This window comes from Plectropomus leopardus, chromosome 2, assembly GCF_008729295.1.
Source record: "Plectropomus leopardus isolate mb chromosome 2, YSFRI_Pleo_2.0, whole genome shotgun sequence".
Lineage (NCBI taxonomy): Eukaryota > Metazoa > Chordata > Actinopteri > Perciformes > Serranidae > Plectropomus > Plectropomus leopardus.
The window spans coordinates 16,804,864-16,829,776 of NC_056464.1; the positions used below are offsets into that span (position 1 = coordinate 16,804,864).

General features: G+C 40.0%; 1 protein-coding gene and 3 non-coding genes across 5 annotated transcripts; 2 read left to right on the forward strand and 2 right to left on the reverse strand.

Annotated features, from left to right (window-relative positions):
* The first annotated feature begins 387 nt into the window (after positions 1-387).
* Positions 388-24,836, forward strand: stimate (STIM activating enhance). Of its 2 annotated transcripts, XM_042502778.1 has the most exons (11): positions 388-1,371; positions 4,929-4,977; positions 5,080-5,175; positions 5,332-5,453; positions 7,393-7,505; positions 8,931-9,008; positions 9,221-9,364; positions 14,074-14,181; positions 20,482-20,502; positions 20,920-21,034; positions 24,369-24,836. In XM_042502778.1, exons 1-11 carry the CDS (start codon positions 1,161-1,163, stop codon positions 24,476-24,478), a joined length of 1,167 nt encoding a protein of 388 aa, XP_042358712.1. In that variant the 5' UTR covers positions 388-1,160; the 3' UTR covers positions 24,479-24,836. The 2 variants fall into 2 exon arrangements, with proteins under 2 accessions (XP_042358712.1, XP_042358705.1); XM_042502771.1 differs by lacking the exons at positions 20,482-20,502; positions 20,920-21,034; positions 24,369-24,836 and having other exon boundaries at positions 388-539; positions 967-1,371; positions 14,074-16,734.
* On the reverse strand, positions 11,198-11,269 carry trnae-cuc. The gene has a single exon. It is a non-coding gene; the product is annotated as a tRNA-Glu (tRNA).
* trnar-acg lies at positions 13,570-13,642 on the forward strand. The gene has a single exon. It is a non-coding gene; the product is annotated as a tRNA-Arg (tRNA).
* trnae-cuc lies at positions 21,822-21,893 on the reverse strand. The gene has a single exon. It is a non-coding gene; the product is annotated as a tRNA-Glu (tRNA).
* Positions 24,837-24,913: the final 77 nt, after the last annotated feature.

The window sequence follows — 24,913 nt, forward strand, 5'->3', positions numbered from 1 at the left end:
TGAGCCATTTCATATATTTCAATGATCTATTATTTTTAACTGTTAACTCAGTGATAAATGGGTAAGAAGCTATTCTGAAAATGCTTTTGTAAATCATTTTTCCTCTTTTTACCAGGTCTTGTAGTGTGATTTACTGTAATGTGCTTCCTTTGTTGTGGCATAAACCTTCCGTATGTTGTTTGTTTACTAATTTGCTTGTAGTTTCCGCCGTGCTCAAAGCAATGGAACCGCTTTTTAATTCACATTTGAAGATTATAAAAGTCAGACTGCAATTAAAACGGTGAACGACAAATTTTAAAGGGCTCCTGGTGTTTGTCATACATATCCCAGCATGCAGTTCGGGACTACGCAGGTCACGTGACACTACGTCTGTCAACATGAGTGGGCACTGCTGGGGCAGGGAAGCAGCTGGATGAACGCGAGCCGTGACCTGCAATTATTCATATTCAGTTTTTTATGTATACACACGAGCTGTGTACAGAGGCGTTAATGTCACGAGGAACCCATGCACGCTCTGTTTTCAACGCACGAGAGAAAATGTAAGTTCGCTGTTCCAGCGTTAGCTTAACGGAACAGAGTTGTGAGCTAGCGTTAGCTAGGTAGGTAATGATAGCATCTCAGCCGCTGGAGCTCCTTTTTTTTTTTTTTTTTATCTCTGGACGTTTGTCTGCCAAATGTCAGTTTTGGTTGACCTGCACTGGGCGACACATTTGAAGTAAGTTGTAACACCGGGGTTTTTTAATGTTTGAGGAGCTGCATGACACAGGTTTAGCTAATGTTAGCTCGCAGCTTTCCAGCGAAGATTGGTTGAGCCAAGAAATGTTTGCCGGACCTCATAAACTAGCTATTGATTTTTAACGTTGCACTTGCAGTGCGTAAACGCCTCAGTCACCTCTACTTAGTACGTCATTGCAACTACTGCTAACCTTTTTGGGCGACGACTTTACTTGTTTCATGACCAAACAGCTATGAGTGCTGCGTGGATGTGTGAAGCAGGAGAATGAGTGGGCGCTTGGGAGGGAGAGGATGCCACCATCTTTCACCGAAGACTGTCCGGCTTAACACATCGATTAGCTGACCAACAACCGCGGGACTGAGAAACACACAGAGTCTGTGTGTGAGAGGCTTTTTCAACTTGTCTCGTTGAGCTCCTCTGTCCCATGGCTGCTGTTAGTGGCGTCAACATGGTGTCCCAGCTGGCAGGTCCAGGAGCAGCAGAGCTGTCCGCTGTGTCCTTCCCCAACACGTCGGTGTCTGCCAGCCCGACGCCAGGCTCTGAGAACCGGGGGTGCGAGAATGGCGCCTTGATGGACTCGTTTGGGATTTTCCTGCAAGGACTTCTGGCAGTGATGGCTTTCAGCACGCTGATGTGTGAGTATGACCACTGCTCTGCTGTGTGTCAGATATCTGACACCAGCTGCTGATGTGACCAGGCAATTATCCAATGGCCTCACTCGGTTAATCAGATGCGATATTGATCTCAACTAGGAGGCTCATTTCCGAGCCTATAACAAGAGAAGGCAAACAATAGTAAGATAGACAGACACTGCAGGGGCTGCAGTTCAACGTAAGACTACACCTGGTGACAGTTATTGTCTGTGGTTGTAATAAAAGCTGCCTACTTCTAGCAAATGTTTGACCTACATCACAATAATATCTGTTCTGCCTGTCGCATAGGCTTGGGCGGTATGTAATACTTCATACAGGGGTGTAGCCCCCACCACACGGACAACAAGTTTGCTGCTCACCTTAAGCTTTTCAACATGATAAAGACACAATAGAAACCATCAAAATATATAAAAACGTCATATTCTTACATCTATTGTCCCTATTAAATTGAGAAATACAACCTTCTCAGGCCTATTTGCCTTGTTAACTCATCATAAAACATTTCATTCAAACAAGACAGAAGCGACATGGAACTCACCCAAACCATCTTGGTTAGCTTGCTATTAATCTAGTCAGTAAGTTCACTGTTCCATCAACCACCAGCTCTGGACTGGTCGATTTAAATACCTGCAGTTATTTCCCCACGGTCTCTCTCTGCTGTTGCTGGCCACCGGCTCTTTACAATCCTGTAATTTATCCCTCTAACTCTAGGTGTCATGGGATTGTTCAGCTCTGCCGCCTGTAACAGCAGTAGAGAGTGGAGACTGAATTCTAGCAGTGTGCGCTGTGCACTACATACAGTGAGTTTAATAGTAAGAGGATCACCTTTAAACTGTTAAAAAAAGAGGAAGAGGATCACCTGCAAAACTGCCCAATCCTACTCTTCCAGGTTAAAAACCCAGTCATGAGAATTCCCAACAGGAAACTGCTCTGGTTTTCACCACAGGGGTTTTGCTTTGCAGATGGCAGTCAAAGTTGGTAAAAAAAAAAAAAAAAAAAAAGTCTTGGCATCAAGGGAGCAATAGCAGGTGAAAAGATAAGATAATACTTTAATAGTCTCATGTCAGGGAAATTTGCATCATTACAGCAGCAAAGGGGATAGTACAAACAAGAAGATCAATTAAAACAAACAAACAAAAGCAATATAGTAAGTACACGTCATGTGTTGGCAGGGTTGGCGGAGCAAAGTACTCCAAACGTCTCTCTCCCAGGAACAGCTTCCAGCTCCTTTTGAGAGATCCCGAGGCGTTTCCAGGGAAGATGGGATATATTGTCCCGCAAAAACACCCAACAATTAAATTAAGTAAACAGTAAAAACACACAAAAAACAACAACCTCTGAGCAATATAATGAGTAAACAGTAGAAAATGCAGAGCAATATAATAAGTAAACAGTGATTATGTGTGTTGGAGGTTCACTCAAACTGTGATAGACGCTTGCAGCCTCAATTCACTTGAACTATACTGATTTTCAAACAAAAAAAATTCCCATTGTAGATGCAGAATAACTTCTGCTGTAACTCAATATACCCTGCAGCAGCTTCACAGTAAGAGCCAGAAGCATTTCTCTTTGTAGACACTGTTTTGTAAGAACTGGTATGTGTGCATTTCCAAAACATGCTAACATTGTACAAACTGTTATTTTCACAGCTGTGTACTGGCCACTAAGCTTAATTTAGTTCAATTTCTCGTGGTGAATCATCTGCACAGATTTGTTTTCAACTCTGGCCAAGGTGGCTTTACGTTATGGCTGGGCAGCTGAACTTGGTGAAATGTTTGTGTAGAAATAAAATCACGCTGAGGGTTTAGTTATGGTTCCATTCAGTCAGTGTCTGGCACAGCACTGACAGCAGTGTGACCTAATGAGAGCAGCCTCAGTTTCTGTGTCCCAGCAGCCTCGCAGCTATGAAGAATGTTCAGCATTTTAGCCCGTCTTTTTTTTTTCTCGAAGCAGCTCTCTGAGCAGAGAGTCGGCTGAGGCCTCCGCCTGCATCCACATCACACCCAGCTGCACGCAGGGTGTGTTCAGTCTGAAGACGTATTTGGTCTCAGAGCATAAACTGAGGTCACAGCTCACAGTGTTAGCTGCCTGCATCGAAACACACAAAGTACTGAGTAAATGGCTCAGCACAATTACAGTATTCACTGCAGGTTTTGAGAGGTTAGATTGTTTGATGTGTTCTTTATGAATTAAAAGAATAAGTCACCCATAACTTTAACATTTGTATATCGATTACTCACCCCATGTTATCTTTAAATTGTTAAAGAAAAACCAAAAACTTATTTTATCTCCCATGCCTCAACGTGAACTAAGACTCCAAAAATGCCGATTATTACTGATGAATTGAAATACATGGGGACCATGTTTAACAGCAGCAAAACTATATCAAAACATCCTCTTAAAACTCTCACACAACTAATTAAGACTTGGAGTCTTAATTAAGACTCCAAGTCTTAATTAACCAGTCGAATTTATGGTAGTCCACCATAGGTGTCTCAGCTTAGAAAAATGAATTCTGTGTCTGATGTCCGAAAAGTTACTCGGTGATGTTGTAGTGTGTCTAAGATCCTAGCCCATAGTGCAGTTCTGTGATGTAGGAGTTAAAAGAAGATGGTAGTGGGGGAGCTATTGAAATCAAGCCACTATTGTGAAGAGAAGCAAGAGCTTTATTTGTGGACCTACATGCTTTCAACAATGAGCCTTCTTGGATAAAACCCCTAAGACTCAGTTACACACTGGGATTAATTGAAGTTAGGTCCTCTGAAGGCCTTTAACAGCTGGTACAGATATGCCTAGTTGCTGCAGTTTGTTGTCTTTGTAACACAAAAAAATATTTCAGTTTGATTCTGGACAAGCAGCTCAATGTTAGTCACTTTATTGCTACGCTGTTTCTGAACCTGGTCAGATAAGATGTACAATTCTGATGAATAAACACTTAAGTATTTAGAGTCTGATCCACTTCTCTCGTTGGCTGCCTTTAAAGAGCATTCCTCTGATTCCTGTTAACTTTGCAGTGAGCTGAAAATATTGGTGTCAGATCTCACAGCTGCTACGTCACATGAGGTCATGCTTGAGGTTCTGGTCTGGGCCACTAGTTCTGCTTCCTCTTTGACCAACAAAATATTGCTCAGTTCTCTTTTATGCATTTAGCAAGTCATCCACATATAGATGTGGCTTGTATCACTCAGCCTGTTGCACTTTAACTCAAATAGCTGCTATTCAGTTTCCTGTTGACTCGATGAGAAACTGTCTGATGTCTCACTTCTGAGCGTGTGCTGGTTTAACTGCACAAAAGGGGATGTCAGCCCTCATTTCCAAATCATAAATATGTCAGCACTAGGCAAGATTTTTAGTTGAACTAAATGGATAACCCTCTATAAAGCCAACAAATGCTCATTGGACCCTTGACAGTTTATAGGAGGAGGATTGTAACTCGGTTGAATTAAAACAAGAGAGATTCTGTTTGATTGATTCTGTGTTTGTACGAGAAATATGTATTAAAAACCCACTATCTTTGTGGTGCACTTTTTCCTCCACAGTGAAACGCTTCAGGGAGCCAAAACATGAGAGGAGACCCTGGAGGATCTGGTAAGGCAGCTGAGCCAGCTTAAATTCATTTCTCTGCAAAGGCATCAAATGAGTCCTGCTGGAGTGCCTCGGAAGTGTATCAACCCTCCTGTCTCTCTGCAGGTTCCTGGACACCTCAAAACAGGCCATTGGCATGCTGTTTATCCACTTTGCTAATGTCTACTTGTCAGACCTCACAGAGGAGGATCCTTGCTCACTGTGAGTAAATTATTTCACTGTTCATGTCAGAGATTCTCGAATGGTTACAGATAGATTTCTGATAAACCTTTAAAATCAGATTAGTAGACATAAAGTGTTGAGTTGGGAAGTTCTAACCACAGATTCAAATTACATTGACTTCTCTGTCTATCCCAGATACCTCATTAACTTCCTGTTGGATGCTTCTCTGGGCATGTTGCTGATCTATGCTGGGGTGAGAGCTGTCAGCGCTGTTGTGGAGTGGAGGCAGTGGGACTCTCTGCGTTTTGGAGAATACGGTGAGGACAACGGGTCTTTTTCATCATGTTAACCAATGCATTCTCGCCTCCCGTGACCCGGACATGCACCTGAAGGAGAGAGGAGGTCTCTGGTGGAGCTTATAGAAAACCACAGGGATAAGTCCTAAAAGCCAGAAATTAATTAGCATTTTAGCACCTCTGGTTCCCTCGTCTCAAAGGCAATGATTTTTTTAAAAATGGGTTTTTGTCTGAGGTAAACACAAACTGAAGAGACTTTCACATTTTGTTCTACAACATAAAAAAATGTTAGTAACTACCCCCTCGCAAATATTGAAGGTTTTATGTGTCTTTAAAAGGTTGGTTGGGGTGACCTCTAGCTCACCTGGCAGAGTGTGTGCCCCGTATGCCTGAGGCCTCTGCAGCGGCCCGGGTTTGAGTCCGGCCTGTGGACCTTTGCTGCATGTCATTCCCCCATCTTTCCTGTCTCTCTTCAACTGTTGTATAAATGAAGGGAAAATACCCTAAAAAATAAAAAAAAATGTTTGTTTTAGCCTAGCAACAGCTTTTTACTTCAGGTGACTGCGTTTCCACCTCAAAAAAACTGAAAGTGGTGTTCATTTGTGAAGATTATATTGCCGAACAAAACGTGTAAGTATCATGTTTATTTGCCCCAGAGTTAATTTTCTGAAATAATCCACAATCCAGTGGAATGAAGAAAAAAAGTATAATTCTTGTTAAAGGGAAGTCACGGGAGTCCGTGTTAAACAACAGCAAAACTATATTAAAACATCCACTAACATAAGTCTCATTTATTCAGCTGCAAGCTCAGTACTTTTTGCTAAAAGCTTTATGTTTAAAACTGAACTGTAATTTAATCTTATCTTTTATCTCTTCAAAGCTGGACTCTAATACTAAGGTTGTTGTAGTGGAAATGCACGTTTGGGATGTACTGATCATACAGATGGATGAATGAGACATGTAATATACTGCTCAAGTTGTGTGAGTGTATGTAAAAGTATGTTTTCATGTAGTTTTGCTCTTTGTAATCATGTTCATCAGCCAGTCAATAAATCAATATGTTCGCTGTTTTCCTTGGAGGCATGCGAGGAAAGCAAAGTTTTCTTCACAAATGGCATGACCATAACATGGTTCTTTATTCATACAGTTTTCTCGCAGCGCTTACTTAGAGTGTCATGAATAGGGATCTAGAGATAATACAATAATACAGTAACATGGTGAGAGGTAATAAAAAGCGCCATCACCTTATGTCTAATAAGTTTACTCTTTAGAATATAAAAGATCATTTAACCATAAAGTGTTGTGGCATGACACCAAGCAGTAGTTTGTTTTAATGTATTAATATGAATTAAGGCTTCTTGTCTATGTAAGATGTTTGTATACCCATAATATATTTTCCTACTTATCTATAAAAGATATGAAGTTCAGAAAATATTCTACTTATGTGGTTCAGTAGACATTTGTACAAGTGGTTTGACATGTGATGCAGTTGTGCAATATGTCATAAGTAACTGACGTCGCTTGAGACAAATACTGTGGAACCAAGGTTTTTTCATCAGGCAGCTTCAACTCCTCTGTCCTTGCGTCTTTTCCTCGCCTCCTCTGCTTGTATCTCCCTTGGAGCAAGTGAGGGAAACGAGGAGACCAGTTAGTGTGATAAAATGCACCCCGAGTGTGTGAGTGGTAAAGTGGGAGCTCCAGCACATTCCTAAAATGCCTATAATGCCCAATGGAGGGCAGCAGCTGCCTTCAGTACTGCAGTGCTGCAGCGTCAACTCTTAACATCGCCTTCTTTTGTCACTGAAACTGTTTCTGTATCACTTAAGCGGTGAAATCTGATAGTGATCTGTGCTACATAAACTGTGCACAAACCTAAGCAGATTTTTTGACGGTCATCTGACTCTCTTTTCCTGTGTGTGCGTGTGCGTGTGCGTGTGCGTGTGCGTGTGCGTGTGTGCAGGAGAACCAGTGCAGTGCTCAGCGTGGTTGGGCCAGTGTATCCTCTACATCCTCATCATGATGTTTGAGAAAGTCCTCATCATGCTGGTCCTCCTCATCCCGCAGTGGAAGAAGGTCAGAAAACAAAAGAGTTGAACTGATTTGAATAGATAGAAGGGGACATTTAGTGCTCAGTAATGTCATAATTCCGTTTTTCATTTAGTTATTTAGGATTTTCAGTATTTAAATGTTGCAGTATTCTTCACAGCCATTATTTACCTGATTTTGACCCCATCAGGTGGATTAGTTGAAGTGGAGTTACAGTGATTAGCTGACCAGTAGCAGACACATACGCAAACTCACATTAACATGCACATACGACCCGTCGGCTACAACAACAAAGAACAGAGAAGCTCAGATTACTTGATGTAATCAAAACAATCAGTCACATCATCAATATTGGGATCCTGTAGGACATAAAACATGTGGTTATCCAGTTTGTCTTCAGTGTAGCTACCATGGTAGTAGATCCCTAGAATAAATAAATAAAGGCCACACAAAAAAAAAGACATATTCCTTCATGAGGAATCAAACCCAGGCCATGGTGTTGAGAGCATTAACTCCTAGATCGTGAGGGACAACTGTTGTGCTCAAAATCTCTGGAATATCTGCCATCTTCTGCACAGAGGACTGTTTTTGAAGCATTTGTTTGTTAGAGAAAAAAAATAGTTTCTGCATGAAACTGCTCACAACAAGGTCTGCTGATTTTCTTGAATAATCAGGTCATGATTTCTGGAAAGAGACATTGCTGTTGAGTTTGTCCAGTATTTCATCACTGAGGTTTATGCAGGAGTGGCATGAAGTATTGCTGTTATGTTGCGGTGGGCACACTCATTGGCATAGCTTTAATTTACTATTTTTGTCTCCATTACCCATACTTCCATTATAACTAACACTGCAGTGTCTCACATTCCTGTAGTTTAGTTCAAAAGGTAAATAGACCTACCAATCACAACACAACACCACACAAATTTAAAATACATTTGTCATACTTTATTAAAGAAATTGTTCCTCCAAATGTAAATAGTTCAAAGTGCCAACAAAATTAAAGTGTCAAAAAGTTTAAATAAATAAGCATGTGTGAGCAAACTTTTTAACTGATGTATCAATTTATTTATATATAAAACTGGACAGGCTAGACACTACTCTGGCATGTGACTGCGTCTTAGGTTTAAGACCGAATTGCACCTAACGGTTCAAACTGACTGGACAGATAGCCAGTCATAATGGAGTGGCACCCTGGGGTGGCCAATCAGATTTCAGGGCTGGCCCGGGCCACTTCCTAGACACACCCCTGGTTTACATTTGTACTCTTTATCATGATGTTTGGTGTCTGGCAGATTTTAAGTTGTGGTGTTTGCTCCAGTGGACAACCCTATTTATCCTTGCCCTTACTGAGCTTTTAACCTTGTAGTCTAAGGTTAGGTGTGCTGTCTGTGTTGCTGTGTATATGCTTATGTCTGTGCTTGTGTGTGTGTTGTATATGTCTGCGTGTCGCAGCTGGCTCTCCTCAACCCTATAGAGAATCCTGACCTGGAACTGGCCATCGTCATGCTCATCGTTCCGTTCTTCATTAACGTAAGTCTGCTGTGACTGTTTATCTTTGCACCCTGATTTTACAGCTCCTGCTACACACCACTACTGTAGTGTCAGTCTTCATCATTCCCGTTTGTTTACACCATGGCCATTCTCTTGTGTGTGTATGAATGTAAAATAAAAATCTCTGAACTTTGGTGTATAAATCCATGGGGAAATATTATTCACCGCAGTATTTTCTCTGTGTCCTTTAGGCCCTCATGTTCTGGGTGGTAGATAATTTTCTAATGAAGAAGCACAGGACAAAAGCAAAGCTGGAGGAGAGAGAGGAGGACTCACGGGGGAACAGCAAGGTGCGCTACAGACGAGCTCTGTCCCATGATGACTCCGAGTCAGAAGTAAGTCTCACTGTAGGAACACATCTGCAGGGCACACCTAGGATAAGAAAATAACAGAATCAGAATCAGAATGCTCTTTATTGTCATTATACAGTGTATAATGAGATTGGAGAGCTTCTCCATTCCTTCAGTGCAAAAGTACAAAAGCTTTTTACAGAATTAAGTACAAAATAGGTAAAAAAAAAAAAAAAATAGCAATAGGAATAAGAATAAAAAAAAATAGAAATAAAAATAAAAATAGACTTATATACAGCTATGTACATGGGTGTGGAGGTATAAGTTAAATAATATAAGTAGAGCGACTCGTGTATTGCACGACATATTGCACAGTATGTGAAGTATATTGCACAGATAGAAATATATTGCACAGGAAATATATTGCACATAGGTAGATAATTAGGGTGTGCACCGGGTGGATTGAGGTAGGGATGTGATGTACATTGTCTATTGTCTGTTGTGATGTCCGAGGTGGTTATTTGTGAGAGTTCACGGTGGTGACGGCTCTCGGAAAGAAACTGTTTCTCAGTCTGTTTGTCCTTGCCTTGATGCACCTGTAGCGCCTGCCTGAGGGCAACAGGTCAAACAGCTGAGCGCCAGGGTGTGAGCTGTCCTTGATCATGTTATGTGCTCTGCTGAGGCACCGGGTGGTGTATATGTCCTCCAGGGAGGGGAGAGGGCAGCCAATGATCTTCTGGGCTGTTCTGACTGTCCTCCGTAGCCTCTCCCTGTCTGCCTCAGTGCAGCTCCCGTGCCAGGTGGTGATGCAGTAAGTCAGCAGGCTCTCGATGGACGAGCGGTAGAACGCCAGCAGCAGCTTCCTGTCCAGCTTCCTGTCCAGGAAGCTAGAGAAACAGTTTTATTACATTTACAGTTGAGCAGCAGCAAGTTCAGAGTTGACCACTGAAGGAGACAGAGGCGTGGTCAGACATGGTATGAAAATGTGTCTTACTCAGCACTTTCTGTTGATGCCGACTCAGTGATGAAGGACATTCTCCAGAGCCGTTCTGCTGGCGACTGGTCAGTTCAACATTTGCCTGGATGACCAAGCTAACACAACAGTAGCTGTTTAACAGTCCCAAAAAAATACTGTTGTTAAACCCATAAGTAACTGTTGGCTCAGTATGGCACCCTGTTATGGACAAACCTATTTGTCAATTTTATTTGGTACTTAGTCTGCACACCTTCAGTCAGAAGAGGAACTCATCTTAGAGCTGTTACGGCGTTCTCCATGAGACCACAAAACTAGGACAAAGGAGGCTGCTGACTTTTCAGTCTCTCTATAGACTGTAGTACACCTAGCAGTGAAACCTTGAAGACATAAAGCTATGGTTCCTGACTAGGAATCGAACTCAGGCCGCAGCGATGAGAGTGCCGAAACAAAACCACTAGACCACCAGGAATCTGTGAGTGGCATTTGTTGTTGGAGTTGTGCAATCAGCTGAATCAAATATATAATTCGTGAATATATTATAATAAAATTCATTTGAAAATATCTCGATTGGCACCCTGTTATGAGCAAACTTGGTACTAATTTTTTTACAGACCTCAGTGTGAAGAGGAATTTATCCTAGAGCTGTTATGTTTGCCTAGATCATGGTTCATAGTTACTTTATAAGCTTGTAAAGCAGATGAGCCCAACGGAGAGCACTGCTCCAGACAGAACCAACCATTCATTCACCCACCATGTATTAAGTCATATAGTCTGGTAGAAGCACATTTTCACGAATATTTACCTTTGGTGTTTCACTGTAAAGTGGTATCCCTTTCGGATGAAGTAATGCAGTCCTTATATCGCCTACAACTACAGTGTTGCTGTTTCCTGACATAATAGTGTTCCCTGACCGGGAATCGAACCCGGGCCGCGGCGGTGAGAGCGCCGAATCCTAACCACTAGACCACCAGGGACAGCTGTCAGGGAGGGTGTACTGAGTTGTTGTTGAAGAACCACATACTCCCTCTAGTGGTGGCCCCTTTACTACCAACATAGCAAGGGTTCAGTTTGTGCACCTAATTTTTTTAACAGTTTGAAGCATTTCAGCCAAACAAACTGGTCTGGAATCTGAAAAGTTGGTTTTCAGCTGAGTTTTTGTTGATTTGAAGTGAGAAGAGTGAACATCAGTGGGCATGTTGAAAAGTGTGGATGTAGAAGTCCAGGGAAAAAAGAGCATGGTCTCATCAATAGTTGGCCCACGCTTGTTTTGGGGTTTTTTTTAAATAAAAATTATTTGAAATAACAAATCAAAAGCATGCTGGTAGTCAGTGTGATCCCCCATCTTCCTACTTCTGTTTTGTTCCATTGTGGATTGTGCATCGCCCTCCATTGATGATACGTCCTTGATTACAATAGTTCCACTCGAAACTGGTGGAAAAGCAAGCTGGTTCAATAGTTAGCTCCAAAAATCCTGAAAAGAGCCTTTTCAAGAACCAGAGCTAATTTGGTGGAAAAAGGGTGTTATGTGATATCTGATATTGTGTTTTAACAGCTGTCATTAAGAGCTTGACAGCAGTTTTCACTGATGAGTCCAGCACCTGAAATACCAGAAATACTTTGCATTTGAGGTGAATCAGCAATAACAGACAAAGGTGAAAGGACATTATCACGCAGATTAAGTTACACCTTTTATCATATAAACAGGTTTCAGTCGCTCATTTGTCTTGATCGTTGCATGGGCTCTGATCCCTGCTGCTCATAGCACGCTGTGCCACTGTAGATCCTGTGCAGTTGTTATTGCAGTGGAGCTCTTTTTTAGTTTCTTTGTGAGACCAGAAAGGTAGCACAGGGAGCTGATTTCTCACTGTAATATAGTTTATGTGTAATGCATCATTAAAACCCGTGAGGGCATAATGTCAGCTTTCCTGACAGTGAATCAAACTCGGGCTGTGGCGGTGGAGCGCCAAATCCTAGCCACTATACCACCAGGGAACTGGCAGGGTGAGCCTTTTTGTATTAGCAGTATTTTGCAAAATATTTACAGGTCGATAGTAAAATGAAATTTAATATCAAAAAGATAACAAACAAAGTTTTTAAACAATACAGATGAAATAAGAACTGGTCATCGCCTGCTGGTTAAAGTCAGCATAGCTGGTGATGAATTGTCTCCTCATTTGTTAGAAGTGATGTTGATTTATAAACCAAACGTGGCTCACTGCCCTTGTATGTGCCGTTAATCGTGCTGTTAAACACGTGATATTGTTCTTCCTGTGGTCCGATAATGGAGCAGAAATGAGACGTTAAGGTCACACAGAAGTCAAAAGAAGTAATCAGGTATGCACATTAGGATTTTTGCCTGCTGATCTGTGTTTTCTGAGGGTGGCACTCCATGGTGGGCCAGTGTTGCAATGGATAATGCATCTAACTGTAAATCCGAAGATCATAGCTTTAACTCCTGGCTGGCTTGTGACTAACTTTTGACATCTTTGTGTCTATCCATCGACCCATATAAATGACTTGCATCAATATGTTGATCTGAAGTTTGTGCAGCAGGCAGGTAAACACTGTCCATGGCCAGATTTATCCAAAATCATTTTACTTGGAAGTGTTTGGAGTTGTCAAATAATTGCCACAGTCATGGCCAGATTATGACCTTTGATCATGTTTTTACAGTCTGTCCTTATAAAGTCGATTTGGCATCTTATATTTTGGGCACATTCAGCTTTTAGGTCAAACCTCATTGAATTTGATTTTTGTCTGATGTTGCAGAAACACGAGTAATGTGACTCCCCGTTCCAAAGGGGACACAAGAACAAGGTGGACTTTAAGCCATTTTCACCTACTTCCTTATGCATTTAGTCATGAAAAAACTAATGAAATTCAGTATCAGATTGGTAAAGTCTAAATGCATTTTTATTTTCAACAAAAAATCTAACAGCTAACCGACTTATGTTGTGAAATCAGGTCTTTGCAAAATCATTTGAGGAACACTATGTTCTTTCTGTTACAAATAATAGTTCTTGTCAGTGGGCCACAAGTTACTTAGTTTTTATATGATGAAAGTAAATGTTAAGCTGCTTTTCAATGCATTTTAACATTTGAATGGTCAAAGCAAAGCAGACAAAAGCCAGCTTCATGGTTTGCTTCACTTCCTGTGTGTGTGCGCTGCAGCTGGCCTCAGAGAGCATGCTTTCAGCAGAGTGCTGAGTGATGGGGGATGGGCTGAGCTGTGCTGAAGCACGCTTTCTTTTCACCATCTGCATGCATGCACAGCGGGCCAGTGGCGCAATGGATAACGCGTCTGACTACGGATCAGAAGATTCTAGGTTCGACTCCTGGCTGGCTCGTACATCTTTTTTTTTTGGTTTTTAGTACAGTGAAATCCAGCATTTGCTGATGTTGACTAGAAAATAAGAGAACCACAGTGAGATTTCTCTAACAGTTTCCATCCATATCAGTGAAAACATGGATGCTTCATACAGGAGCACAGAAGATCCATACAGTGAGCACAGTTCCAAGGTGGGCACCCAAGATTAGTCTCACTAATTCAGGATCTGACCAAATGTTAATTGAAAACAGCATATATTCCAATAGCACTCCTATGATGGTCCAGCTCCACGAATTAATACATTGTTTGTACGATGATTTAATTGTGGCAGGCCACCACAAATAAATGAATGTATGGGAAACCCTGTTTAAAATGTTTCCATGAGCTGTCTCTCACTTAGCCAGCACTTGTCTTAATATTTGTCTGTCTTTTTTTTTTTTTTAAATTTAGATCCTTTTCTCAGCAGACGATGAAATGGATGAGTCGGATGAAGACGATGTTCGTCGGCTCACTGGCCTGAAGACAGTGAAGAAGAAGAAGCTTCGCATGGGGATCCCTGTTTGACCTGTGTGCTTTACTAAACTGCTACAGTGAAAGTTTCTCTGGTGGCTTTTCACCTCGGAGGCCCACATATATACATTCCCCGTACCTCCACAGATTTCTGTGTAAGACGTAGGAGTTGACACAATATCTTCAAACTAAGGACGCCCTTTGTAGCAGAAGAACATACTGTAAGTGAATTCCCTTTACTTTTGACTCCTGGAAGAACTTCTGCATAAACGGTGTCTAACCTGGGATTTAATTTAACGAACTGGGAGATATTTTTGCGGTTCACCTGGTACTTTAGATCACTGTTGCATTTTGACATGGCACTCCTGGGGTGAGCGTTGTGTTTAAAGAGACTGGGGATGAGAATCTCACCATGAACAAACATAATATCATTGTTGAATTCTTTATGTACGTATAATGTTAACACTGGTTTAATACTGTTTGGACTTCTGTGTGTGTGTGTGTGTGTGTGTGTGTGTGTGTGTGTGTGTGTGTGTGTGTGTATGTGGGGGGTGGTCCAGGATTAAGTCGGTTTGATAAATCTAAACGGCCACAACAAAACCAAACATCATGCAAACAAAACTGTTCAATGACTTTGTTACGTTTGATAGTCTAATATGTCCTTTACAGTGATTGTATTCCCAATGCAGATTCCATGTAATCTTTGTCCTTTGTTTTCTCGTACAGATGTACCACCATTGCCTGTGATGCGTGTTTGTGTCATAGAAATAGAATGGGCAGAACGGACATTGAACTTTTGCCACCAAACTAAGACTAACATCAGCTTTATTTTCTGCATGCAGGTAGCCATGCCCCACAATTACATATAAGTTCAAACACACTACTAAAATGCTTTGAATTTAGTTAAAATCGTGATAAACAGCTGCTATCATTGCGAACAGTTTGTTCCAATAATCACCAGCTCTGGTTTCGTTAAAATAAACCTTATATTCACTGGGTGAAAAGTGAAATGTGCTGATCTGCACACTGTTTATCCCTGCAGCCTGTCTTCCTCTATGCCGTCTAAGGAGCAGCGGCTCTCACTTGCTCTTCAACGGCAGCTACAATAACGCTACGCTATGTTTTCAAAAACTTGCAATTAATGGGAACAAAAGAAACAGAGAAATAACTGTGATGGTTTTTTTTTTCAACTCCGCTGCTCATTTGATTGTTTCTGCAAAACCTCAACTCAGTGACTTTATGAAAGCTGGTTTGTTTAAAGTTAGCACACCACAACAGTTTCAATGGCAATGATTCACATAATAACAGCTGGTGTTTTAACCATCCTGCTACATTGTTTTGAATGGGGAATGTCCGTTCTACTGTCGTTCTGTATCTATGATGTGTGTGTGTGTGTGTGTGAGAGAGAAAAAGAGGGTGTGTACAGTTGGACACACCTAATTTAGGGAAGCATTATGTCAGAGTGTTTGAATCACTGTATTGATGCAATTTTTCAGCACAGTTAAACACACTTAACGACTGCATATCTTGTATGTAATGTTACTCATGTCAAAGGGAGCACATTAATGTTTGCAGCAACCTTCCATTTTTATCTCTTGACAGAGTCCTTTCAACCGTCTAACCTGTAGGACTGTAAGTACCACACTGCAACATCCCTCTAATATTAGCTCGGCATGTGTTGTCTGTGTGTAGACAACAGACTGCAGTCTCAGTTTGTCTCTGACCGTTTTACTGATGTGCTCAGACTGTGTCTCCTTGTCTTTGAATGTCTTTTGTCTCATTTTAAGTTGTCGGTTTTATTTGATGTAGATTTGAGTGTTATTTTCGGGCCAAAAAGGTGACTATGCTTGTTCCAAAAGTGTTCTTTATTCCTTAACTCCAACAAGGAGATTAGATATGGGAACCATTTCTTGCACAATTTCCCATTTTTCACAGCTTTCACCTTTCCTTTTGTGTTTGTGTGATTTTATTTTTGTTACAATAATGTGCCTGAGTGAAATTACCAGCAGGTGTTTTTGTTTGTTTTCGATTACGGTTTTTTGACTGTTTTATCCAGAGCTCCAGATGTTCAGGCATGAAGCAGCATTCAGCAGGTTCTGATGTTAAGAATGTGACATGCATAGACCTCTAAACTGTTGAGTGACTGTGGACCAGACAGTTGGGAGAAAGTGTGTGTGTGTGTGTGTGTGTGTGTGCGTGTGCGTGTGCGTGCGTGTGCGTGTGCGTGTGCGTGCGAGCGCATGTCAGTGTATATATGCAGTATACCTGCATGTACTGACGTGTGGTGAATGTATGTATTCATAGTTTGTGTGGCTGCTGGTCCCACATGGAGAGTGACACTGTGACTGTGACGAGTATGGTGCTGGTGATGATTTCATTTTGATGTTTTTGGCATGTTGGGAAGGGAATTAATGACTGTGCATTTTAAAGGAGGAAAGTACAGCATCTTGCAGCAGTTACTGTAATTCTCAGCTCAGCTGGGACAAAGAGGGCTTTTAGTATTTTGCAAAGTGAAACTACTAAATGATTATGATAAAGACAAGTGACGGAGGTAAAATATCATTCTAAATGCTTTTCCAATAAAGGATATGATACACTATGTTGAAAGCTGATTAATTTCTACTAGAGTGTTGCAGGGATTACTTTTATTTGTTGGCAAACCTTGATGTTGGCATCGTCTCTTGACAGAAAAACCTATGGGAATTTTCCATTAGATTTTGGATAATTGAAGAAAATAAGGTCCGTGGCAAACAAAAGTTTATGATTCTAACATGTTTTGTTCAGCAAGATAATCGCAAATAAACATGACTTCAACATGACTACCACAATGAGGCTGTGTAGCCTTGTTCCAGCTGATGATGATTCTGCAGTCTCATTAGCCACTTGTTAGCAAATATCTAAAACACGTAAAAGCTTCAAAATTCATGACTGGGATATTTAGTGACGTATTTTATGTCTTTAAAAGCGGGAAAGTTTCACAAGCTTGTGTTACCACTGACCTTATTAAGAACCTTTGTGACAAGGGAACCAGGAGTGAGTTTGTGTTTCGAGGGTAGGGTAGGCACGCCTTGCTAAAAGCGAGGGTATGAAAGCATTTCTAGGCTTCTGTGAAGTAGAATGGTAAGAGGACCTGTACCAGAGTCACATTGTATCTAAGTAAATTAATCCCTTTATCTAATCATGGATCACTATAACTACAGTATGACATGCTCTTCTTCACCTTCTCTGCCTCTGATTGGCTTACCCTAAAGCAGGGTTGTCCAAACTTTACTTAACTTCACACATATAAATCATAAATCACACATATAATCACATATAAATGAGATAACTGCAATTGTTTAATTTTTAGTGAAAAAGTATTCAACTTTCCACCGCTCCTGAAAGCGGCAGCCCTTGCTGTCGACTTTATGCTTCCTTGCTGTGGCCATACCCAGCAGTTAATGGTATTAGGTAACCGTTAGTTTGCTAATATACCGTCAGTTTATGAAAACGTGTTAGCTCAGCCTACACAGGTCCTACTTGGTGCATGTTCAACAAATTGTTTATCAGTCCTGCCATTGTGAGTTTAATTGGGGAAAAAAAGGAAATCTTTCTTGATAAACAAATAATTCGTCAATCATGTAATATACTCTGAAAGACAAGCCGAGGGCTGTTTAAAATCAAAGGGCCACCTCGGGCCGGACTTTGGATATGACTGCTTTAAACTACGGATGATAACAATTAATTAATGATCAATTAATTGGTCACTGAGAACTTAAACGACCATGTGAAATTAAATCTATTAACTGATAGGCTATGAAATGCTGTGAAAATATATGCAAAATGTTGTTGTGGGCTTTGAGGATAAAACAAATTTGGTATTGGTATTTGAAATAAGCAGAGTTTTTCTTTTTTTTCCAAATAATAATTAATTAATTAGTTAAGGAAAGTGCTTGAAATTTTAAATCCTACTCTATACCCAACTAATCTAACTTCTCTTGTCCAAATTTAGCTAAACTAACCAATGAAGGCACTGAGAAGTAGATGATCACAGGGTAACTACAGCCACTCAAGCAATCACGATCGCTGGAAATGCTTAAACCGCCTATAAGCAATAATCTCTTTAAGCATTTCATGAGATCTCGGAAAATCCTTCCCTGACCATCATCCCTCAGAAGCTCAAAAATACATTACATCCTGGCTTGTCATTCACACAAACACGCCAGTTTTCCATTTATTACTCTGACTGTGCACCCTTTGATTTCACCTTACGCCCGACACAAGCATATAATTTGTTTTGTTTGTTGTTTTTCCTTCATCAGTAACACTTAGCATCATGTTTTAAAAAAAACACTGGTGTAGCTCCAAGTACAGGTTGTAGCACCATAGTTCAGGTTGTTAGAGGTTGAGACAAAGTTGGTAAACATACATGCGCAAAGAGATGCTAATTACCTCAAGCCTTGCTCTTGTAAGAGCCTAATAAGCACCTGTACAAGCATGTATTTTACTGTGAGATATACAGTGGACGGCCAACAACTGTGATCACACTCAGAGGGAATAACACACGGGAAGTGAGACTGTGTGTCCTATTTTATTCCTCTAGGCTTATGCATCTTTGTGACAGGATGTACTCTTAGTTTATAAGACTATCCTGGAACTGTGATGCTACTTAAATGCGTGTTGAGGCCTTCAGATTCCTCCCTGGGTTGCTCAGGTTGTCGTTTAAAAATAGTGAGTGAATTTATCCATCATCACACACTTGACGTCCCAATTTCAGATCATGATGTAGTGTTTTCTGACTGCCCAGTATTGCCTCTGTAGTCTGCTTACTCATTTTGCTTTAAAATATACTGTAAAAAACATCACAGGAATCCAGCAAGTAAAAAAATAAAACTAGGCACAAACAGAAGTCTGTCACATACATTTAAAGTAGCCTTAATTTAAAAAATGATGTAATATATATTTATCAGAACAGAGCAGCATTCACACAAGTGACTGTGAAATGTTCTCATTCATCATCTGCTAAATTATGATAACTGAGTATATGAATTTCAAAATGCTTTAATGAACTGAGATTTTCGCACAATACATTATTATACATAAAACATACATTTATACATTTACACAGTAATATCAACTTGGTCTTTAGTGGCATGTTGTCATTTACTCTAACATGAAGCACCAAAACCAAAAGATACTATTTTATTTAAATGTAGACCTGCCAGGCTGTATAAACACACATTTTTTTTATTAAATACTTGGTCCTATTTGTGCTTGTTACAGGGTAGCTTGGGTATTTTTGGATGCCATTTTCCATGTTTTTTTATTTAATGGAGACAGCAATTTTTGAAACTGGTACAGTATTGAGCAAGAGCGCTGCAGCTGGCAGCGGTGAAACAGACTTCAGTGTAACGTTAAAGGGTCATGTGTCAATAAATGTACACTAAAAGTGTTCTATTTTCTTTTACCACTGACAGGCTCAGGTTGTTATTATACGTGTCTGACAACATTATAGAAAGACTCCTGAAAGATAGATAGAGTTAGACCATTATGTTCAAAAGTTGTATTGTTTTTATTTTGTTTGTAGGTGGTTGTTTAAGATTTTTTTTTTTCAAATTTAGCACAGAATTAATAAAAGGTTAAAAGAAAGTTATCTGAAAATTAGCACAGAAAAAAGGAAAGAAAAGGGGTTTAAAAATAAATGAATAATTAAACAAAATGGACTGAAAAAACTTTAAATAGATATTTAAATAATTATTAGGATTATATTTTCCTCTCTCTCAGTGCCTCTTTTTTTCTGCCATTTTTTACTTTTTATTTATTTATTTATTTATGTGACATCTCTTAGTTGCACATTGCCCTTTTAACTGTTTTTAAAAGAAATACATTTCTGGATTCAAATGTTTAAACCAGAGACTGTATCTATCTATCTATCTATCTCTCTCTCTCTCTCTCTCTCTCTCTCAGGGGCCATATCTAACCTGAGAACTGCTTATTGCCTAGTTTAAGCATAGATGGCCCTCTTGTAACTCAAACAAGACAGTTTTCTTAGCTCTCTTCTTGGTTCAGCCCTCATTTTGTTGAGTCATGTGTTAACTGTCTGGAAATGCTCTTTACAAGACTCTAAAAGACATTCCCTCAGGCTTGTATCAGATTGTAGCAATGGGCAGGCCAAGTCCCAGCTGCTGGAGGTGCAGGGAGTTGTTGCTGGATGGTGGACGCTCTTGATACCCCCTTTAGTGCAAAGTCCCACAACAACAAACAATAATTCTAATTCTCTGATATACTCAGTAAAAATAAAATGAATATTAAAACTGACTTGCATCCACTGGGGAATAAAAACATGGGAGTGGTGGTTAAAAAAGGAAGGCCGGGTCAGCAGGGGAGGCGGTGGCAGACTTCCACTTGTGTTGTGTCCTGAATTATCAGCTGTTGGCCTGTAAGCTTATCGTAAAAGACGGGAGACCCATTCCAGCTGTACCATCCCTCACGTCACACCTAATAATACTCAGTGACAACAGTCAGAGTGGGACAGAGGGGGTCTGACTGACTCACTGGGTCCAGACCAGGACTATATATAAACTCAGGCTTACTGGGAGACAAAGACACACGCAAGAAAACAACCAGCGAATCTGTCACACTGGAAAGAGGTGTCTGTGAGATCAATACAACAACTTCAGTCACCATGTCACAGGTAAGTTAGGTCAAATATGGGGTTTTGATTATTTATAGAAATTAAACACATCTTTTGCTGCTTTTCTTAACGCTCTTCCTTTAATCTACTGTAATTCACTCCAGCCAGGTGAGGTGAAGAAGAAGAAGCGCCCCCCGATGAAGGAGGAGGACCTGAAAGGAGCCCGCAGTAAACTGGGACTGAAGGGCGAGGTCAAGAGTAAGACCTATGAGGTCATGGTGGAGTGTGGTGAGTAAAGCCTTTTGTTAATGTTTTTTCCTCTGTCTCTGAAGCACAAGACAAGAGACGCAATGCCATGTCAGATGTTATTGATTACATTTGTATAGACATTTTAGCTCTCTTTCCTTACAAAGTCTCTCTTTGCTTTATTCCTGCTTAGCCTGTGGGCCTCAAGTGTCATACTTATTGACAGTCTAACATAACTATCTGGCCAATAACTAAATTAGAAAAGGCTCTAACTAACATTAAGTAATCTGAAATTGTGGATTTGTGTTTCAAAATACTATGTTTTCTGACATTTTCTACTGGGAACAAAAAGTTACTAATTTATTAATTAATTTAAAAAATTGATAAACACAATTCAGATAATAAATATTTAAATTGATTAATTACATTCTAAATAATTGAACCTAACAAAGTAAATGACTAAATCTTTGGCATCATTGGAAATACAGTAATAATTTACATTTAAAGGTAGTCTTGAATAAATGTGAAAATAGATTTCAGTCTCATTTTTTTAATCCCATTTTTCAACATTTATTTGTTCTTAAAAGTAGGCATGTAATTAAGCATTTCTCTATCACTCACAACACGTATTTCTTGTTTGTTTGGTTTTAATCAGATAATTTTACTATATCCATTTATTTCAGGACATTGTTTAAGTATTGTATCATATCATTGTATCTTAACCACGTTAGGACAAAACCCCTGTTAGTATATAGTGTCATTATGTAAACAACATTTGGTCTTAATCGTGTTTACTTTTACTTACGTCGTCGGCACATTGTCAAAAGTGTTCCCTGACCGGGAATCGAACCCGGGCCGCGGCGGTGAGAGCGCCGAATCCTAACCACTAGACCACCAGGGACAGTTGAGCAGCATAAAGAGTCTTTGTATAAAGTAGATGACATTTGGTGATTGTGGATATGTTCTGATAATGTTGGTCGATCTACTATGGTTATCATTTTTTTAAATAAATACATTGATACATTATACATTTGAGCAGTTTTGACGTTGGGCTCAGTTTCCTAAAAGAGAGTCATACTTTAAGGGTACTCAAGTAGCTTCAACACTGATTCAGTACAGTTTGGGGCTAATTTGTTTGCACTTCTCTTGAATAGCCCACTCTCATTGTAACGTTGCATTTTTAGAGCATTTCTCATATTGTTGGTCTACTTGCACTCCAAATTATTATTTTAAACTTGGGACCAATTAAGACCACATATTGTGTAACTCATGTTATATTAAATTTGTTCCACTTTCACTACATACAAAATGTAAAACATAAGTTAAATATAACAACACACTTACAGAAGAAAATCAGACTGACTTTATTTTGATGCTTTAAATACATTTGTATACACTTTTACTGTTACAAGATTGTGATGGTGTGAGTTTTACTTTTGTTGTAGTATTTTTACATTGTGGGGTTACCACTTTTACATAGTGTAAGGTAATGATCTGGGTACCTCTCTGTTTACCATATTGATCATTTCAGGGTGAAAAGACTGATAGGTTAACTAAATATGTGACACACGGATGGGTACTATGTGGTGATACCATTTTGCAATCATGTACAATACACAACTGATACTGTGTATATTGTGTAATTTGTTTAAATATTTCACATTTGGGTTTGTAGGCATGTGGAATGGGTCCAAAATACAAGTCTGCTGCATCAGTAAAGTAACCACAATATATCATCTTGCTTGCATTTGACCTTTTGACTTATGGCCCACACTGGACAGTTGTGTTGATCTTTGTTCCATGAGGATTTGTAATGTCTTGCAGTATCTGCTCAGTGTCTCAGGGCAGGTGGAGTGCTGTATTCTCTGAGGACAGATCTTATGGTCTTTCCCTGCTTCCATCCAATGCAGACTTTAAAGGGCCTATTTGTGCAAGACAACCCTTGCAGTTTCTCTCACTATCTGTCTTGGCATGCTAAAAGATGACTAGGGAGGACACAATTATTTTAGTTGTCATTGGAGTTAGTTGTAACTCTTTTCTAAGCTGTAGCAGCAGGATGGTTTCAGTCAGTGAATGAAATCACTGATTGGCAGTTCAGCTCAGTGCACAAGGAGAGAAATAAAAGTGAGAACAGCAATGAAAGTAAGTAAATGAAAGGAGTGCTTGAAACTGAAACAAAAATGTTATATCAGGAAAGGTTTTTTTCTTTTTAGCCACTGAGCTCTTTAGCAGACTGTTTCATGATTGTTTGTGGTATTGTTGGCTAGCATACAGTAAATGTCAGGTTGTGTAAATTTACAGACTGGCTACCTGATGTCTTGAATCTATCCTTTTGGTCTTCCAGTTTACCTTTTTGGATGACAAATACAGGCTATTTCTACCATGCAGGCGCAGAGCATACATGCTAGTTGGTTTCTGATTGTAGTCTTTGCGGTGTGTTCAAGTGCAATGTTTGGCCTAGACATAAGAGAGGTGAGGCAACCCAACAGTTAGACTTTGTCACCACTGATGTCCGATGTCTTCTCTGATGTCAGTTTGGTGTGCCTGGGCTTTAAAAGATAACTCTTTAATATAATCCAAATTACATAATCCTAATTTTGGTGAAAGTGGTGTTTTTACACCATCTCTTACCATACCCTGTCTCCCCTACTATACCAGGTTGGGTGTGATGTTGGTGTGTTCATGCTGCAGTTCATGTTGAGGGTTTAGACAAATCTAGCTTGAAACACAGCAGGCATTTTTTCAGCATTTTCCCTACATAATCCAAACACCACTCAGAAGCAGATCTCAAGTTCATTCTGGCCGGGGTTATAATATTTTAATCATTTCTTGATTAAATTCTTCCTCATTGCTCAAATGCTGAGTAATCTGCAGCTGCCTTAAAAATTGGCTCTTGCTTTTCGAAGTCAGCATCAGGCACACACAGCCCTGCTGCACCTGAACAACATCCACAAACTATTAGATTTGCTTCTATGCCCTTTCGACTTTACCCACCCACACACAGAACCTAAGTTTATATTTGTGTGTTGTAAGAATCTAAATAATCAGTTTCGCATGTGTATACTTTGTCTGGCCTCACATAAGTAATTCACATAAGTGACAGCAAAAAATAATGACTGAGCATGTATGCAAGGTGTGAAAACGAGATGGTAATGAGTAGTAAATCACAGGCCTGAACTGCAAAAGTATAGTCCTCCTGACTGAACTTTTGGTAGAGCTTCATTTAGTGAGAGTGACAAAGCAGTTGAAACAAAAACAGTTGTTGCAGACATTTTTGTTATCACATACTTCCCTTAAAGATACCAAAGTACTTGTTGAGGATGACTGGTCATCTGATTTAAGCATCTGTTTTTCTGATCTGTGTCTCTGTATTCAGAACGTATGGGCAAAACGGCTCCATCTGTGTTTAGCGGGGTGAGGACGGGGACAGAGACAGCCTTGGACAAGCCTGCCAAATCTCCTGGAACCAGTGTGTTCAGCAAGTAGACACACCGCAGGATAAAACAAAAGCACTGAAGAAACGCATTGTCGTCTTTATGTTTCTGCGTAAATGGTGATGCTGCAGAGCATGGACTGCAAATAAACAAACAAAAAAAAACCTGGTAAGAGAGATAAATAGGGTACTAGTGTTGACATTACTGCTATGTAAGCAGTTTTTGCACTTTCTAATTTGCACAGTGCATCAGACTTGGAGAGCAGGTTTGGATTAATGTGGTTTTGTAAATCAGATGTGACATTTATTTATCAGTGTTACCAAATATTGTTAAAAATGTGCATATTTGTACACTTTTTTTACCTGATGATTTTTCCTAAATAAAAGAGCTCCCCCTGTACAAAAAAAAAAGTATGTTGGTTTTTTTTTGTCAGTAGTGGATCAAAAGGGGCTCACAGCTAATTTTTTCCCTGGGACCTCCAGTAGGT